The sequence below is a fragment of the Tupaia chinensis genome, unplaced genomic scaffold (genome assembly GCF_000334495.1).
Source record: "Tupaia chinensis unplaced genomic scaffold, TupChi_1.0 Scaffold000606_1, whole genome shotgun sequence".
In the NCBI taxonomy this organism is placed as follows: Eukaryota; Metazoa; Chordata; class Mammalia; order Scandentia; family Tupaiidae; genus Tupaia; species Tupaia belangeri.
The window spans coordinates 2,562,166-2,582,638 of record NW_006160124.1 but is presented as its reverse complement, the minus strand read 5'-3'; the positions used below and the strand labels follow the sequence as shown (position 1 = coordinate 2,582,638).

Genomic DNA, 20,473 nt, shown 5'->3' with positions numbered 1-20,473 from the left:
AGGGCCTATAAATGGCAGGCTTGAGGTTATTAGGAAGGTGATTGGAAGCCACTACAATGTTTTATGCAAGCAAGTAACAAAGACTACAGCTGAGTGCCAGAAGGATAAGTCCGGCTGCAGTGCTCAGGATGGATGAGAAGGGAAAGGCGGGGTCAGGAAGACACCCCAGAATTTTCTGAAACACGGTGAGACCCTGAATTACGACAGGCCCGTGGGAGGAAAAAGATGTTTAAGAATTCTGACTTCATTTATTGTCTCTACTTATACAGTGAGGAAAACAAATATAAAGTTGATGTCATTTGCTTTATTTTCTTTCACCATAACTAATTCTATCGGGTTTAGTTTCAAACAAACTTGACAAGGAAAAACAGCTGCAAAAATAGTGACTAACCTGGAGTATTATCATTTCCAAATGATTTAATGTTGCCTTGTGACAATGCTAGCATCAAAACAATTAGAGCATACTTTGCCAATTCTTCATAGCCAAACTAAATAATTGGACTTAGGCATTACATATGAAAATTTCTCAGGCTGACGCACACATTATGAAAAGACCTTGGGACAGGGATTGGAACAGGTTCCCTCTTCCCCAAGCAGCTTATCTTTCTTGCATTTCTGCCAAACCAAGCAAAATCATGTTTGATTCCACGGGATCATTAACCAATACTCAGAAAAAAACGCTTAACTCCGGAGCCTATATGTTGGCCCCTAAAGCTAGTACACTCCCTGGATTTTAGGAATCAGAAATGAATGCTAGCTCTGCTGGGTCCAAACTCATGAAAATTTAATACCAAAATTTTGGCAATATACTTCAGGCCTTTTTTTCCTCCTAAATTAGGAATTCTTAAATATGTTATTTTTAAGATTGTACGAGTTTTAAGCCTTTGGACAAGAACTCTGTGTTTTTTCCCCTTAGGTGGAAAGATGAATGCATTGCTTCACACGTGCCTGCTCCGTGCTTGGTTAACCAACCCCGTCCTTCCGTCCTTCCTCCTGAGGTCAGCAACACTTACCTTTAGGTCGTAAATGACTTCTTTGTTCGATCTACCTAAACTTTTGACCTAATCCACCATAACCACTCCTTCCAACTGTTCGTTTTAGCACTATGTTCTCTGATCACCTTACTCTCAGTTTGTAATCTCACTCAATTTCTCAGGTGCTCAAATTTCCACTTTTGTTCTAGCAATATATATTTCTAAAATAAATAAAACAAAGATATGACTTTTTATTCATTTCACTTGTTAAATATGGAAATCACAGCATGTGATGTATTTTGATGGAAGGATGACACAGAGAAGATATTCCTCCTACGTGATCAATACATGACTATGGACCAACAAGAGGTTTGGAGGATTAAAGTTCCTATAAGCAACATGAAATTTTTATATGTTTTTGTGTATGGGTGCATTTTTTTCAGAGAGTATGTGGATACTCTTTATTTATATCTCTTGATATCTTATCAAAAGTCACAGGGAAAAACTGCATATTTTCTACACATGGTCAATAGCTGTATTTAAAATAATTTGTCATTTTTAGCACAACAGAGTGAGTAATAAAATACGACTTTTGAAAGCAGTGACTGACTTACCTAAGAGATATGATGTATGTGCAGAAAAGACATTGATAAGTTTGACACATATTTGCCCTTGTGGAAACTATGACTTTGTGTACAGAAAATGCTAACCACATCAAAGATGAAAATATGCTTGTGACAAAGAAAACTTAATGTTACTATAGTAGGCCTTGTAATAGTAAAATGGAAAGAACTTATTTATATTTCCTTTAGCAAGCCTAATAATGGTACCTCCATTTTCTTATCTTTAAGTATGGGTAGAAAAAACAAATAAATTATATTGCATTGGACCTTAAGTTTGTTAAGGTTAAAGACAAATCAATTAACTATCATCCATTTGTCTTCTACTGATTATGTCTCTGGTTCCTAGGAACTGGGAGTCTCTAATCTTCAGGAAGACTAAAAATATAGTACAAAATAACTAGAGATAACAGGAAATCTTATCAATAACCTTTTTTGATTTGCACGTTATCAGCTCAATGAGTTCTGGGATGGTAAGGTGGGCTCCACATAACCACCGTGGCTTAGTGGGGAAGCCCAACAGCAGTGACTCTCTCACTCACAGCCAGATGCTTCTCCATTTGAGAGGAAAGCTAAGGACCCTGTAATCCTCACTTCTATTTGAAATAAACATTTGCTATGAAAAGAATTCCTTGTATCTCCCTTTGAGTATCCTGTAATAGAATTGTTCATTTAGCCTGAAGAAACATTTGACCTGACGGTGTACATTCTTCCTCTTCACCCCAGAAAGGAAGGGAGTGGTTGGTCATATTGAATCTAATAAATTTAGGATTAAGCAACACAGACTTCCTCAGTGTTTGACTGTTAAATGAACAAGAGCCCATACTGCTGAAATCCTGCATTTGCTGCCAGAGATTCTGAACTGGGTGGAGCTGTCCATGTCTCTCACGAGAAGACTACATAGTTAAAAATGTCTTCCCACATCCTTTAAAGAACTTATGTAATTTGAAAGGTGTTTTTTATTTATTTAAGAAGAAAATCAAGGTTTTAAAGGCAGAAATTCATGTGGTAAAAAAGAGACCAAGCTTTGGAGATAAAAACGTTTCAATCTATTCCACTCTAAGGACTAGACTTCCTCCGCAGAGAAAGCTTGCAACTAAGAATAGATCCAGATCAAAACCCAGTCACCTTTCCCTTCCTTCTCAGGAAATTCAATAGAAATTCTTGCCCCACCACTCCTCTTTTTCTTCAAAAAAGTATCAGTTTTATTAATAAGGCTACCTAAATTTTCTTGAAACAGTAAAATCTCCACTATGTTCTCTGCAAAGCTAAGTAAATAATTTTGTCTTAAGCCTTTCAGTGTCCTTTCTAGTTTGGCCTTCCCTCTAAATCCAGTTTTTTTGTTCCCAATGTCCGACTTTCCAAGACTTTTCATGCTGATTTAGTATCCTGAGATCTTCTCTATGGAGTTCGTGTAAAGCTTCTTCCCTTAGTTTTTAGAAATGTTTTGGATATAAAACCATTCCTAGCAAAGAGTCTCTTTGGGTCAGAAATTGAGCAAAAGGAGCAAACTTAGTTTATTCCAAAATGGAAATTAGTACCTAGGGTTGTGTGTGGTTCACTGAATCTCTTTGGCTCTCTATAGACTTGCTTTTACTTCTCCAGTCTGTGGTCCAAGGTGGGGACCTGGGTTCTCCTATGGATTTAACCTTGGGAAAATTAACTCAACATGGCCTTGATGACTTCCACTAGGTTTTCTGTGGCTTGAGATCATGTGAAAAGATTTTGGTTATCAAGAGAGCTTATCTCCACCTACACGAAAAACAGCAGTTATATTCACTTGTGTACTTCATAGCTAACTGCCCAAATAATACAAGTAAAGAAAGAATTTTAGTCAAACCTAAAAACATTAGAAAAGACTACTTCAAAATTACAGGTGTATATTATTATTATGATGCTTTCCTAGGTGAAACATCCCACCCTGTTTTCTTGTAATGCACGTTCAAGTTAGAACAACACAGCGACAAAAAAAAAATCAAACTCTCATTTGCTTTTCCAATGGAATGTTGGAGATCTTTCTGTTCATTAAGTTTTAGACAGGACATTATCTATGTCAATAATAAATCAGATGATATCACATAGGGAAACATAAATTAAAAACAAAGACTGTTATATTATTAGTTTATGTTCTTGCCAAGACAGGATGTGGAGTAGGAGTGTGGCAATTTTACACTGAACCATTTCCATCGTAATTCATACTTTTAAATCACAGGTTTGTTCTCATTTGGCTAGCTTTCAATAGCAGATACTTTATATAATCTATCACATGTGAGATTCATAATTTATGAGTCCTTTTAAATTCTCAAAAATTTTGCCATAATTGATCACTTTTCTTATTAACCTAATGAGAAAAAATACCAGCATTATAAGTACATAGTGCATTTCCCAAAGAGCCATGTCATAACAGAATAATCTTCCTCAGAAATAGGTAAGGGAATAATTCTAAGGAAGATTGATTCTACTTTAACAATTATTTTCTTGGACTAGAAGATGACATAGGAGTAAAGATGGATGGATCTCACATGGGTGACTACAGGGTTCGAGTCCTGGCTCCAGAGACTTGAGGAACATGTGAGGTTGATGTGTGTGGTTGTCAAAAGGAGGGAGAGATGGAGGAGAAGGGATAGGACACAACCATTTCTCATGGAAGGCGCTTTCTTACTTTTCCTCTCTCTCACTCAGTCTTTCCCTCTGGTTCTCTCTTTCCAGTGAGTGTATGTGTACTCTAGGAAAGTTTTAAAAATTATTTTCTTAATAATCTTCAACATATTAAAAATGAATTCCTTTTTTATATTTAGAGGAACATTTAAAATTGAAACACAATGAATGACACAAATTAATGAGAATTTGTTTCAATTGTATATGTGAATTTTTTTTTTTTTGAGATGTTTTCGCTATAGGGCGTGTGCACTCGCCAGACAGAGAGAGACATAGAGACAGAAAGCGAGAAGTCACCCCCCAGGGGGGATGGCCACACCGCAATTCCTTCTCCTCCGTTCTCCTCTTGGGATCTCGGGCTCGCACACACGTGCCTGGCATGAGTTTTAAGCCACCGGGTCTGGGATGCGAATCGCTGTCGACTACGTGGGAGTCCAGCAGCATAGCCATTACGCTAACTGCTGGTCCCCTGAATTTAGTTTTTTAAAAACTCAAGTAAGGGACCACCAGTTGGCATAATGACTATGTTGCTGGACTGCCATGTAGTCAACTGCGGTTCAAGTCCTGGACCTGGTGGCTTAAACTCACTCTGGGCGCATATGCATGCGTGTCCAAGATCCCAAGAGGAGAATGGAGAAGAAGAGATTGCAGAGTATGTCATTCTCCCTGGGGGGTGATTTCACACTTTCTGTCTCTCTGTCTCTCTCTGTCTTTCTGGAGAGCGCACGTGCCCTATAGCAAAACAAACTAACAAACAAACAAAAAACTCTTCTAAAAAATTAAAATAAAAAAAAACATCTTAAGTCATAGCTCAATACCATATCTACAATTGCATCTAATTAGCAACACGAATATGATAAGCAAAAAGAATTGTTCAAATGAGATAGCTACACAGGATAACTACAAAGTAATGTATAGAGCAAAGAGTAATGAGTATAACTTAAAAGATAACATTATTTTATAACCATATCAGTTTATAAAATTAATTTATATTAACTAAAGGTAAATAATAATTTAAAAAGTCATATATGAGACCTTGGTCACAGTTGAGAAGACTCATGCCATCTGTAGTCTTTTATTTTTAATTTTGGTAAAGAATTATTTATTTAATTTTATTTATTAATTCATTTATTTTAATGTGACCAGAGAAAGCTAGACACACAGAGAGAAGGGAAATGAGAAAGCAAGTCATCTGGTTCAGGACTCAAACCATGGTCAACCATGTGGGAGTGTCCAGCACCTTAACCACCACACCATCTGCAGGCCCATGCCAACTGTATTTTGAAGCCCTTGAATATGCCCTCTGTCTTTCCTAGAATTTATTCAAATCACATCCTCCTTCCAGCTGTTATATGGTTTAAAACAATTTTGGGGAAGGGAATATATTTATTTATTTATTAGTTTATTTAGCATGCAACTCACAATGAAAGTATTTTGTGCAGGTGGTGGTTTTTATTTTTTTATTTTTTTATTTTTAGAGAGAGATTTTTGCTATAGGGTGCAGGTGTTCACTAGAGAGACAGAGAGAGATAAAATGTGAGAAATCACCCCAAAGGGGGAATAGCACACCACAATTCCTTTTCCTCCATTTTTCTCTCGAGATTTTTGAGCCCACACACACATATGCCCAGTGTAAGTTGTAAGCCGCCTAGTCTGAACTTGAGCCATGGTCAACTACATGGGAGTCCAGCAACGTAAGCATTACTCCATCTGCTGGTCCCCACAATGAGACATTTAATCAGAAATGTAATTCCCATAAATATTTTCAGTTTCATTTCTCATTCAGTAAAAACAGATTTTCAGTCATTTGTAAGATATTTCTCTAAGTTTTCTCCACACAATATCCTCCAATAACTTTTTGTAGGAGCATAATTCTGAGCGAAGAGTACAGATAATTTACATCAGAATTTGCATATATATGTACAAGAGGGAGATTAAGAACACATCATCATAGAGGACCAGCCCCATAGCCTAGTGGTTAAGAGAGTCAGTCCCACATAGCTGACAGTGGTTTTCATCTCAGCCCTAGCAACTTGATAAACATACTCAGTATATGTGCATGTGATCTCAAACACCCACAGGGAAGGAGAACAGAGGAGAAGGAATCATGCGATTATGTGCCCCACTGGGAGATGCTTTCTCTGTTTCTTTGTCTCTGGTGAGCACACATGCTGTCTGGCAATAAAAACAAAATATTATCATAGAACATTTTTCATCCCAATTCAACAATATTAGTGGGTATAGGCAATAAATGATGCTTTCCATTTATACTTTATCTCCCATAAATTGTTCTCTACTAAAAATTGCTCTCTGGTGATGACTTCAAAATAGATGGCTGAAAGGCTACTCTTTCTCCTAGGGCCTGATTCAGAATTCCTAATAGCCTGTCAGGTATTATTTTTCCCTCCAACAATCTCATCTTACTGACTTTATTGACTTCAACCATATGACCTAGTCCTTATGCTCAAAATTTCAGAATTACTTTGAGTTCCCCTTCCTAATATTCTGACTCTTCTTTCTCCCTTTTAAGTTATTAGTTTTTTTATGTTCATTTCACGTCCCTTACACCAACATCCAGCTAAATGTAAGGCTTATAGATTCTGTCATGTAAATTTTTTATTATCCCTTCTCCAAGACTTATTCCTATTGTCAGGAATAAATCTTCTCTAAATTACTGTAGCAAACTCACACATTACCCTGGACTAGATCTTCACCCCACCCATCGCTACCACATGATGCTGCCTAATCCATCTTTCCCCTAATCAATTAAATTAGGTCCATTTCATGACCAACATCCTCTAAACTCGACACGTACTTCGGTCAATAAATTTTAAGCTTTGGCCAGTGAATAAAAATCAATTTCATCCCTCACTTCTCCTAAATTCTTTTAAATATTTGGTTTTATTTACATTATAGCACTCATTTTCTTTTAGTTATTTTCTGTATTTAGTTTTTCTCTTAGCAAGACTAGAAGCCCTTGAAGATAAGAATAATGTCTAAATCATTGCTGTATTTCAACTCCAATTCTTGCACTTTAGTGCAAGAAGTCTAATAAACATTTAACTAATATATTTTTTTAACTGGTGATTTTTATTTGCCTTGTTTTATCTACCTTTGGTGTAAATCAGGATTTACTACAGATGTATTAATAATTTAAAGAAGTTAATGTACCATTTGGAGACCCAATTAATGCTATAATATTTTGCTGCCACAAGGGGTTTCTACGGTGAACTCCACATGTACATATGTGTGCGGGAAGGGGGACTTTGAAAGTTTGAAACCAAAACCCTCTCAGGATTTAATCTGCATTAGAACCAACTGGAATTGTTGTAAAAATATAATTTGTCAATTAGAAGTCACAGGTGTAGCCCAAGAGTCTACATTTTATTTATTTATTTTCTAAGAGATATTTTAGCTATAGCACAGTGAGCTTGCTGGAGAGACAGAGAGACAGAAAGCGAGAAATCACCCCTGGGGGTATGGCCATGCTGCAGTCTCAACTACTCCATGCTTATCTCTGGACTCTGCACATGCACACGCACATGCCCAGCATGAGTTTTAAGCCACCAGGTTCAGGAATTGAACAGTGGTTGACAATGCGGGAGTGCAGTGAAGTAACCATTAACGCCATCTGCTGGTCCTTATTTCTAACAAATTTTTAGCTTAAACTGATGCCATTGGTCCTTGAACAACAACTGGAGTAGAGAGTCCAAAGAACATGGTAGTTCCTTCATCCACAGTTTATTCTAATTGAAGTGCTGGATTATTTTCTTCTTCCTTACACCAGGATTTCAAATTCTTTTTTGTTTATTTTGTTATGTTACAGGGAACTTAAGCTTGCCAGAGAGAGAAAAAAAGGGAGAAGTCAGTCACCACCCCCAATGGTCATGGCCATGTGGCAATCCCTTTTCCACTTTCCTCTCAGGATTTTGGACATGCACATTCATGTGCCTGGCATGTTTTCCAAATTGCTGGGACCGGGACTCGAACTATGCATTTGGATATGTGGGATTTAGCCACCTTAATCTCCTTGAGTTTCAAATTCTTAAATCATGGTATGCATTAATTTGTTCAATTTACTTTTTTTTCTTACTGTCTTAAATTGATCAAATCCATATACCCTATACTAACTTGTTCCTCATCTTTTAAAAATGATATATGACATGCTTAGTTTAAAAGGTAATCTACACATCTCCCCTCAGATTTCTCACACAGTAATTTGCTCTAACTTGGAAAGAATATGCCAAAATGAGGATTTAATATCGATGTTCATTCTGATATCTTGCCTGTCTCTGTGGGAGCAAAAATTTTATGCAAGATGCCTAAATCCAGTAATATTTTTAAACACCTTAAATTTTCTTTACATCTTGCTTTGATAATATATTATGCTTAATCTTTCTTTGAAGTCTGTTGCCACATCCACTTCATGCTTTATAATGTCTGGTAAACTTTTTTATTTATCATTTAATTTGATTGTCAAGGAGAACCTAATTTCCAGATAAGAAAACCTAGACTCAGAAAGAGTAAGTCATTGTTCTAATGATGCAAAGACAGCACATGTCAGAGAATGTGCTAAAACCTATCTAAGCCCCATCTTCTAATATTTTGCATTACATTAAAAAAAAAAAGATTCTTTTTTAAAAGAGCTCTGCTTACATTTCCATAGAATCTACCAACAGACAAGTTCACTGCTATCGCGTCTTCCACTTCCCCACTCCTTCGGGATTACTGAAATATTTATCTTATTTCCTTGACTATGTCTGGCTCATTGAGGCTTTAGTCAAATAAACTTCTTTATGGCTATTTTATTTATAAGTAAAAAGCACTTTAGTCTAATTTATGCCTCTTTTGAATTCATGGGATTAAAGCACCATGTTTAAAGAACTCTTACAAAAATGAAAACTTTATATTTCTAAGTCTAAAGAAACCAGAAGCATATGTTAAAGTTTCTGTTAAAATAGGCCTCATGACATTGTCTTGAAAGCTTTCTTAAATTTATATTTATACATGTGTTCTGAAACAATCTCACTGTGAAAATTTGTTTAACAAGACTCAATGAATTAGAGCCAAATTTAAGGTAAATGGAGTTACAAAATAAGCAGTTGCACATAAGAAGTTTTAGCTCCTCAATATTATTATTATTATTATTATTTTATCTTTTAAGTGCAAGAGGTTTTGTATGCTTGTCAGAGAGAAAGAAGATGAACAAGCATCCACTGATGGGACATGGTCCCACTCCAATCCTTTCTCCATTTCTCCATCCTGTCAGGGTTTGGAGAACGCATACACATGTCCCAGACTGTTTTTCAAGCTACCAAGGCTGGGGTCAAATTCTGGACAGCTTTGTGGATCCAGGTCTCTTAATCCGAAGGCCATGGAAATGGATCTCTCCTCAATACTTTATAGAATAGTAAATCAATTGCATATAAGATTCACTCAAAAGGACTTTTTCAACCAAAACATAGTTGACAGAATTTTAGTAAAAATTGGTTTTCCTTATTCTATGTCTTTCAAATTTCTTTCCACATTTATGCAAAACCAAAGATAAAGCTACACAAGTATGAGACAACTGAGGTGTCTTAAGACCTAGCTTTCTTTCATCCCACTAGGAGAGTATGGGGGACCACTTAGACTCTAGTGATTTGTAACTGTCTTCTTAATTCCAGGAAGGCTTTTTCTAGGGCAATTATTTAGTGATATTACACTATATCTTACCTTATGTCATTATGTAACTTTCACCATTCTCTGAATCTCTATAGAAAATAACATTTAGAATAGTGTTCCACATATTAATAAATAGCTTTAATTATTATTAAATAATAGAGTTGGATATAGGAACGTTGTAGTACAAATTGTATTAAACTGATAAGCTATAAGTTAGAACTGATCATTAGGTTTTTAGGATTTTTTTTTTAATCTACTTATACGGTTGTAGGTTTATCATTTAATCTTTAAAGAGTTGTGGGGCCAGCAGATGGCATAGCGCTTACGTCACTGGACTCCCACATGGCCGACTGCAGTTTGAGTCCTGGACTTGGTGGGTTGAAAATCACACCAGGTGTATATATGTGCATGACCAATATCCCAGGAGGAGAATGGAGGAGATGGAACTGCAGCAAGGCTATCCCCCAGGGAGTGATTTCTCACTTTCCCTCTCACTGTCACAGTTATGCCACCATCCCCTCTCCTCCACCTCTCATTCCTTTTGTGATTTTGAATATGCACATACACATGTCTGGTGTGTTTTTCAAGCCACTGTATCTGGAATTTGAACCATGCAATTGGCCATGTGAGATCCTTAACCACCATGCCACTGTTTAGCCCAGGAATTCCTACCATCAGTTTGATAATGCATCTTTATTTGGTTCTTATGTGGAGTTATTCAGAGCAGGGCATCTTCTCTTTTCATTAATTTGGAAACAAAAATCCCCACTTTAGACTGCATGTACACTGAATTCCTAAATTATTTCTGATTCATTTTAATCCATACCAAGGGCCACTACTACTCAAAAATACTGATCTCATCAATGATCTTAACAACTGAATTGCTAAACACAAAAGAGAATCAAAATGCTGGAAAGTGTTCCTGTAAATCCCAAATTGTGGGCCTGGGAACACCGATTAACATCTAGCAACACAATATATTTTGCAAAAAATTAATAATAATCAGCATTTATAAGATGCTCACTGTATCAACCACAGGGTTAGGTATTTTACATAAATCAATACACCTTTGCAATGAACTTATTTAAATTAAGTAAATTAATGCATGTGACTATTGTATTATCAATTTACTATGTTATAAATATGAAAATTGCATTAAGGAGATAATATTATAAGAGGGTCTCAGTATCCTTAACATATGTGAGGTCTTCAGTGATCACTGTGAAATAAAAAAAAGATTCACATAATTATGCAATTGAGTGGGTCATATGGTTTTATTCTATTTTATTTATTTATTTAGAGAGTTTTTTTTAACTATAGGACATGTGCACTCACTGGAGAGAAAGGTGCATGTACTCAATGGAGAGAAAGAACGAAACAGAGAGACAGGAAATGAGAAATCACCTCCCGGAGAGATGACCATGCTGCAGTCTTTTCTCCATTCTCCTCTCAGAATTCTGGGCAACCATTCCTAGCATGAGTTTCAAGCTGCTGAGTCCAGGACTGAAAACACAGTCCACCACATGGGAGTCCAGGACCTTAGCTACTATGCCACCTATTGATATGACCCTAAGTAGATATATCTTTAAAATTACTCTTGCAACTGCCATATAAGCTGCAGAAATCACTGTGAGAATCCTAGTTTGTAAGATAAAATATATGGAATAATCACATAATCCAAAATTTGGAAATACAGAACATCCCGACCTACATGATTCCTTACTTATTATCTGCATGATTCCTTACTTATTACTCAAAAAAGCAGATTTGTATGCATAAATACACAACAATTCAAAACATAAACTAAAGAAAAATCTCTTTAAACAACAGTAGAACCAATCACACTGTTGTGGATTCAGAGGTTCAAAGCAAAGTCTTTATGTAAGAATATTCTTTGGATAAAATGGTTATTACAATTTTGTTGACATTTAAGAAATCCCTCAAAATTATCTTGTAGCTGTTCCAAGTAGCTAACTCTACTGATATTTACTGTCTACATCTCTGGTATGCACTCAAGGAGGCATAATGATACTGATTTTGTGTACATAAAAATATTTTTAAAAGCAAAATTAATTTCTTCTTTTGGTTTTTTTTTTCTCACATTTTACAGTGTTTTAGTGATCAAGCATGAACTTTCATTTCTTTTAATTTTTTTGCTAGATGGAATATGTGCTTGTGAGAAAGAGAAAATACTTTCCTAATGGGATGAGGTCATGTCAGAATCCCTTTTCCTCTATTTCTTCATCCTGTCAGGGTTTTAGGCATAGAAAAAGACGTATCATGTATGATTTTTATTATGCTGGGACCAAGATTGGAACCACATTCTGACATATGGGAGCTGGTTCCCAATGCACAGTGCTTGTTTTGTTGTTGTTGTTGTTTATAAATTTATTTATAAACTATATCCTTACCATGACTTTTAGTGTTCACTTAAAGCCAAAAGGATTTGAGGGAAATGATACAAAATTAAATAGATAGGAAAATTAACATGATTAGGAAATGGCTAATGCAAAAATCTAGATTTTTAACTATTAATTAGGTAAAATGTTAATATATTACACTTCAATATTCCCGTATAAAAATCCTTTTTCTTCATTTTAAGTTACCAGAGCATATGAGCACTTGCTAAGAAGAGAGAGAAACAAAGAAAGCATTCCCTCCACCCAGAGGAGCACAGTTATGTCACAATCTTTGTTCCTCTCTTTATCCTTCCCGTCAGGATTTTGAGCTCTCCCACACACATGCCCAGAATGTTTGTCAAGTTGTTGGGCCAGGATTTAGCCTGGTTAGTTATGTTAGATCAGACTCTCTTAACCGTTATGCTAGAAAACAAACCTCTGCATATAAATGTTAGATTATTAATAAATATGCTTTTAATTCAAATGATTTTTGTACAGATAAATATACAAAAACTAAAAAAAAAAGTATGGTCAATTTTCTAATACATAAGCTATAAATTCCAAAGAAATATCAACATATAAACATATAGTGAGCATAATATTCTACTTATTTTAATTTGACACGTAAAAAGCTATTATTATTGATATTTAATTTAGATTGAAAAAAATGTAACCTTAAAGCTAAAAGATATTAAAATACCAGCAAAATTTTTATCTACCAAGTTCAGAATAAAGGAGCTTGATTTCTATTACTTGTAAACATAAAGCCGGAGATACATGATAGCATAAACAAACAAAAAAAAGAAATATCTTTGGGATGAAAACTTGGAAAGAAACTTATATGCGAGATGACTAATTATAACTTATAAACTCCTTTATATTAATTTAAAACATTTAAAGACAATTGTCTTGGCAGATTGTATTTCTTAAAAAGAATTGTAAATCTCTGTATTTTAAACTTTACACACTGCCTCTTTTCTATTACAAAACATATATATATATGCTTTTCAATCTTAAAGTTACTCTATTTTTTTTAGAGGTTTTTGCTATAGGGCGCGTGTGCTCGCCAGAGAGACAGAGAGAGACAGAGACAGAAGCGAGGCCATCCTCCAGGGGGGATGGCCACGCCACAATCCCTTCTCCTCCATTCTCCTCTCCGGATCTTGGGCACACAGGCACACGCGCCCAGTGTGAGTTTAAGCCACTAGGTCCAGGACTTGAATCGTAGTCGACTACATGGGAGTTCAGCGACATAGCCATTACGCTAACTGCTGGTCCCAAGTTACCCTATTTTGTTAAGAGTTTTTTGAAGCTAGAGCCTGCCCGGTGCCTAGGTGTTAAAAGAGCCAGATCAAACATGGTCAACTATGCTGTTTTAATCTTAGTCCTAGTGGATTAGAAATCATGCCAGGCATGTGTGCATGCATTCCCCCAATTCAGACAGGATGAAGACCTGGAGGAAGAGGGATTGGGGTATGGCTACATCCCTCCAGAGGATGCTTTCTCTCTGTCCCTCTCTCTGTCTCTCCCTAACGAGCACATGTACCCTCCAGCAACTAAAAAAAAAATTCTTTTAGATATTTACTGTATTTAGAAAATCATCCTCTAACTAGAAATACTCTAATTAAAAATAACTAATTAGCAGTTATTTGGAATTAGTTAACATTTTTCTATTTTTAGGGATTTGTTTGTTTCAATACGAAACTGATCACAACTTGATCACTATACATATTGGACCACAAAGTACACTGAAATAGCTTTGGCATATTTTTCCTCACAAAAATAAATAATTGGGCTTTGTGTTCCATGATTTTTATTTACTGATCCAAATGGTATAAACATTTCACAGATGTCAATATGCATTGATAAATAAAATGCATATAGTAATCAAAAGAGATATTAAGAAATCTTAGTAAACAATTGAAAAAGTACTTATGTATTTACCTTTGTAGGTTAGCTTGAGTCTTGGAATATTTTGCTTAGAAGTTCCAATGACTGGGAGAAATAACATGGTCATGCTTAGCATCATCAAAGCATGAAATAGATGAAGATCTTGATTTCTCGACGTAGGTCTCTCATCTTTATTAGTGTTCATGATGAAAACTATGGTCTCTTCCAAACAGTGTTAATTCAAACTAAAAAAAAATAAAAAATAGAAAAGAGTGATTAATAGAACAGTTTTCAGATTTTTCTTGACTTAGTAAATGATAATTTTCTAAATGTATATAGATCTTTAAAAATAATTTCTCCTGTTTTGTGTTGCCCTTATGAAATTATTGCAAAGAGATTTAAAGAGAATTGACTAATAAAACTTAGTCTGGTTTTTCAGAGGGAAAATTGAATCCACCACTGGATATTCAACCATTTGCTAATTCTTCCTTTGCTAAAGGTGTTTTGAATGCCAATGTCTGAGGAAGCAAATTCTTGTAAAACACGAATTCTTTGATCAGAAAAGATCACTAGTTAAAGCCCATCCTTACCCCATGTCATCCCCAAATGAAAAGATTCCCCCCCAAAAAATAAGCAAACCTGTTGTTTTATTTATTTATGTATAAATAAAGTTACTTATTTGTTTTTATGATTGATTTGGGAATATTACCATGTCAGTGCTGTCATTCTGAGGAGGTTCTCCTCTAGATTCTGACTTTAAAAACATTTAAACGAATGAAATGTTCCACTTAAATGTGGAAAATTGGATAAGATTAGATCAAGGCGACCAGTGCACACGCACCTGATATGTTTCTGCACAGGGCAGCCCTGAATAGGCAAACGAATTGTAAAATATAGAGTTTAAAAGAGGGAGGAAATGTTACTAATGAAGTGGCCATAAATTACCTGACTTGGTTGTCTTCATTGAGACATGGAGTAAATGAAATCTCATATTTGAAACTGAGCCTGATAATAAAAATTACAACTGATATTCACTATTTAGATATACCAGAAACTTTTTAAAAAGTGCTTTACATCGTTTAAATAATGCAATGCTTTGATAATCATAAGGATACAGAATTACTTCACTTGACAAAAGGAGGAAACTGCAGCACAGAGTTAAATCATTCTTCCAAGGTCACATAGTAAGTAAGAGATGGATCGAAACATATAATCAGAACCTTAGCTATAGTGAACTATAGTCTGCCTTCTTTCTTCTTGTTCTTAATTTGTTGTTGTTGTTGTATTTTGTTTGTTTGTTTGCTATGGTGTTTGTGCACTCACTGGAGAGAGAGAGAGAGAAAGAGGGCAAGTGAGAAATCACTCCTGTGGGGAGATGGCCACACCACAACTCCTTGTACTTCAGACTCCTCTCAGAACTTTGGGCAGACACAGTATATGTGCAGTGTTAATTCCAAGCCTCTGAGATCTGGACTCGAACCTCACTCTTAACCATGTGGGAGCCAGCCTTAACCTCTATGCTATCTCTGACCCCAATTTTAACTTCTTAACACATGAGGCTGAATTCTTTTCATTATGGTAAAATGAAGGGATCTCCAACTCCTGATGAGGTCTGTAGCTTCCCTTCCTTCCCCATTAATTTGCTGCTGTCTTCCTAAGAAACAATCCAAGAAGGATTTTCCTATCTTGGGTTCCAAGGAAGATTCTGAGTACTTGCTTTAACTTTTGTCCAAATAATTTTTGAACTTCCTTGGTGATAGCTCTAGTCATACTTACAAAGTAGTAGACTTTAAGTAATTTTCAAATTATTTAACATCCAGAATATATATTTATGTCTATAGAGTTTGATTTTAAGAGAAGATCTAATAAAGGATGAAATTTTATTAAAAGAGATCATCTCCTTACTAAAATGGAACACAAACTTTCAATATCAAGGTTCTAGTTACCTTAGTTTTTAGAAGTTAGGATCAATCTGGAAATATAAAATAAAATGGAATGTTGAGGTGTGTACATTAATATTTATTAATGACAAGATTTAGGGATAGAGTTTAAATTTTATTTTAAATTTCTTCATGCAATGTGGATTATGAATGCATAGTAAATTGTATATTCTCAAATATTAATTGCCTTCAAAAAAACCTACAGAAAGTTATTCTCTGTGTAATACATGAATATTTTATTTTTCTAGAAGATTATGGCATATGCAAATAATTAAGCTAACTTAGATACTCACTTAGGAATATTTTGCCAAGTGTGCCACATACTACATTTTATTCACATTTACTTGATGTTTTACAAAGACTTCACCTAATTAGACATAATCTGAGAAAATAGGAATATTCTTTGACAAAAAGATCTGTATCAGGAGCAACTCTTTATAAAAATTTTAGTTTTAAGCTTTCAGCTATGCATATTTTTATATAAAACACTAATCCAGTTCTTCTCTTTAGAACATATTTGAAATAAACTTTAAAACTAAAGTATTTTATAATTTTAAAATAGTAGAAAAACATATTTATGTTATTGTCACAAAACAGTCACTGTAGCTAATCTATAGGAAAAAATGTCATCAGATTAGATTTGAATTATCTGAGTTTTGGATCCTCTTCTTAAGAAATAAATTTTGGTGGGACCAGCAGATGACATAATGGTTATGGCACTGGACTCCTACGTAGTTTACCTCCATTTGAGTCCTGGACCCGGAGGCTTAAATTCACACCGGATGTGTGTGCATGAGTGCCCAAGATCCCAAGAGGAGAGTGGGGGAGAAGGGACTGCATCATAGTCATCCCCCTTGGGGATGATATTTTGCTTTCTGTCTCTCTGTCTCTTTCTGGTGAGTTCACACACCTTATAGCAAAAGCTTCTCCAAAAAATAAAAAAGAAGAAGAAAGAAAGAAACCTTGGCAACTTTTTAGTTCACCATTTACACTAGTAAGAATGGATGCATTCTGTTGCTTATAAATTATCCTTAAAAACTTATTGCTTTATGCAAATAGTATCACAAACTTTATATATTTACATTTTAATATTTTATATGTATATATATATGTATATATACACCTTGAGATGATATTCAAATATCTGCATTTATATAATTTCCCAAGTCTATTATGTATATTCTTTTCAGTCGTGAACACCATAGCTAATCCCCAACCATTTATTAAGGTATGGAACGATGTAATTTTTATGTTGAGAGAAGCTGTTGATTACATGCAGATAATTAAGGTACCATAAAAGAGTCCTAAAACTGAGATATTTATGAGATGCTATGGAAGATAACTCAGAAGAATACCATATTGGTTTAAGAAAACAAAAACAGTTTCAGGAGGACTGAGAAAGAGAGTGGAAAGCAAAAAGAGTAAGTTCCAGGAGAAAGTGCTACCTGGCTAGAGGCTCCTGAAAAACTAGGCAGGCAGCATGATAGATGTAGGAGAGAGCTGTGAGGAGAAAGAAGATAATGTGGAGCTTGATCCAGGTAGGGGTGTGTGCAGGGGCAGACACCAAACAGCTCACTCTTAAATTTGCCTCAAGCCAATTCTGGTAGCTAACATATTATGACTCAAAACACTGTGTCATTCCCTGCTGGCTTTGGTGTTCTATCCCATGTGCAGTTTTACCAGGACTTCTCTAACACCATTTCCCTGGCCCTTTCACTTTTTCCACATTCATATAATAAAACAACACTGGCTTCTGATTGTGATGAACCCATAACCGCGACATACAAACACCTATTGTCCCTCAAATCCATACCTTCTGGGGAAAAAAAGTAAATTGAATGTAAAGACTAGGCATATTAAATTTCTTATTGGGCTTAGTTTTTCTGAGCTTCTGAACGTATGAAATACTACCGTTTTGCATAACATAATAATGCATGTAATTTAAATGTCTATTTATCTACATAGGCAAAAGAAAGGGAACTTTCCATATGTGCATTTTATTAGCAATAATGACCTCAGTACAGGACATTTCCTGGAAATTAATGACCAGTTGGGGTTAATGGCCCTTGGCTATGTATTGAGATAGCTACTCCTCCAACTGGTCATTAATCGCCAAGACATGCCCTGTGCCTCCAACACCGTAAGTTAAGAAGATTGATGTTTTAGTTTTCAATGAACAGTAGTCATACTGTTCCTTGTAACCCAACTCATTAATATTGTTAAATAAGTTAAAAAGCAAAGCACTGCTTTCTTTACTTTACGACATTCTGATAAGTGCCCACACGTGCTGAAACATATACTAATGGGAGGAACAAAATAAAGCAAAAATCCTGAAACAGCTTGAAGATTTTTTTTAACTTCAAATATTTTTCTACTATAAAACAGTCACTCTACAATGTGCTGCTCCTTATTCTTTGTTTTTCTTCCCAACAATCCTTTGAATTCAATAGTTAATCTTTTAATTGAGATGATTTATGGTGTAAATGTCTTGCCAGCAAACTCTCTACTAATCTATTGATATGTTATTATCTTCCAGTGTGTTGTGTGTGTGTGTTTTGTGTGCACATACATGTGTGTGTCTTGCATCTGGGAGGAATTATTGAAAAAAGTAGGTGTGATCTAACCCACAGTAGGTGGATTTAGTGAATTGCATAGGTTATACCGCATGCTACTGTCTGTAACAAGCTCAACCTGGAGCCAATTAACTGCATATAATCTATTCCAGATGGTCACTGGGACAAACAGCACTCTTGGGAATCTTCAGATGTTGAGCCAATGGGGAGTATTCTGATTATGAGAGAGTTTTACACACTGTTTCACTAAATCAGAGATTCAAATGCATAATCTAACACTCAAAAAGGCCTTGTGCCATTTCTCTAAGGAACAGAGTGCAGAATATATTGATGGATGGTAACTCATCAAAAAATTTATTTGAGAAACAAGAGTTATACAATTTTAGATGTGAACTTGTTTGATTATATCTATTTGTTCCAAAAGTCATTAAGACAGGATAATGTACTATTAGTGTAGAAAAAAATGACTTCTATGTATGGGACCATAATTAAAATAAACAACAACTTTGCACACATGAACACCTACACCACATAGATATAGAATTCTCTCTCAAGTACGTGTATGCACAAACAAATGAGATTTATGGTTGTAGAAGATATGATATATTCATAAGAAAGATGGTCCAGTCAGATGGAGCTTGGAATATTATTGATAAAATTTTCATTTTAATTGATCTTATTGTATGCTTTCTAAGTTTCTAATTTGTGTAATTTTAAATATTCATAATATCCTACTTCTATAATACAGTCAAGGGTATGCAATCACTGCTCAACTGTATAGTACTATTTATAATGAGTAGCATTTACATGGCAGAAACTTTTTGCCAAAAGACTATTTATTAATGAACTTCATTGCCTTCAGTTGTCATAAAATCCCCACTGGCTGATATATTTCAGTGGAGTCTGGAACACCATTTGACATTTCAGAGATTGTGAAGAAGAGATTTACATTTGATTATATGTTAATCTACTCCCTAACATCCTTATGATAATAGCCAGTGATATTTTTCCATACACCAAACTCAGTATGAGCATTATCCGTAATCAGTTATAGAGCTAAGCTAAACTATTTGTCAGAAAAGATAAGTAAGGGTAGTTACATTTTTATTTTGCAGTGGTTTAATCATGACATTTGCATTTCTAAAATACACCAAAAGTGTACTGTTACAAAAAACCACTGTTAGATTATACTTGGGTTTCCAGGTCTTACAACTGTATGCTAATAGCCAGGGCAAATACTTTAGGATCTTACTCCTAACAAATTCAATAGTAATAATTTAATAGTTATATATGTGTAACCTCATAATATAAATGTGTTACCTCTTAGACAGAATATTATGTTACATTTTTTTCTTAAATATAAGAGTAACAATAAGACAATAATTTAAGTTGTAACAAAGTCCTAAAGAAATAAATTTCCTCTAAGGTCTTAATGGTTCAAATCATTAAAAATCATTTACAAAGCATTAATAAAATGCTGCTATAAAATGACATTATTAACAATCATCTTCCTGGGACCAGCAGATGGAGTAATGGTTATGTCACTGGACTCCCATATAGTTGACTGGAGTTTGAGTCCCTGACCCAGTGCCTTAAAATTCGCACCAGGCACATGTGCATGCATGCCCAAAATCCCAAGAGGAAAATGGAAGGAATTGCAGCATGGTCACTCCCCCGGGGGGTGATTTCTCACCTTCTGTCTCTCTGGTGAGCCCATGTGCTCACCTTTTTTTTTTTTTTTTTAAGGTCGATCGA

General features: G+C 35.2%; 1 protein-coding gene across 1 annotated transcript in view; it reads right to left on the bottom strand.

The window, feature by feature from the left end:
• Positions 1–20,473, bottom strand: part of SEMA3D (semaphorin 3D) — a 228,733-nt gene that overhangs the window by 125,372 nt on the left and 82,888 nt on the right. The window contains exon 2 of the mRNA XM_006158746.3: positions 14,260–14,450. Within this exon, the coding sequence (XP_006158808.2) occupies positions 14,260–14,410 (151 nt within the window). The 5' untranslated portion in view covers positions 14,411–14,450. The remainder of the gene's footprint in view (positions 1–14,259; positions 14,451–20,473) is intronic.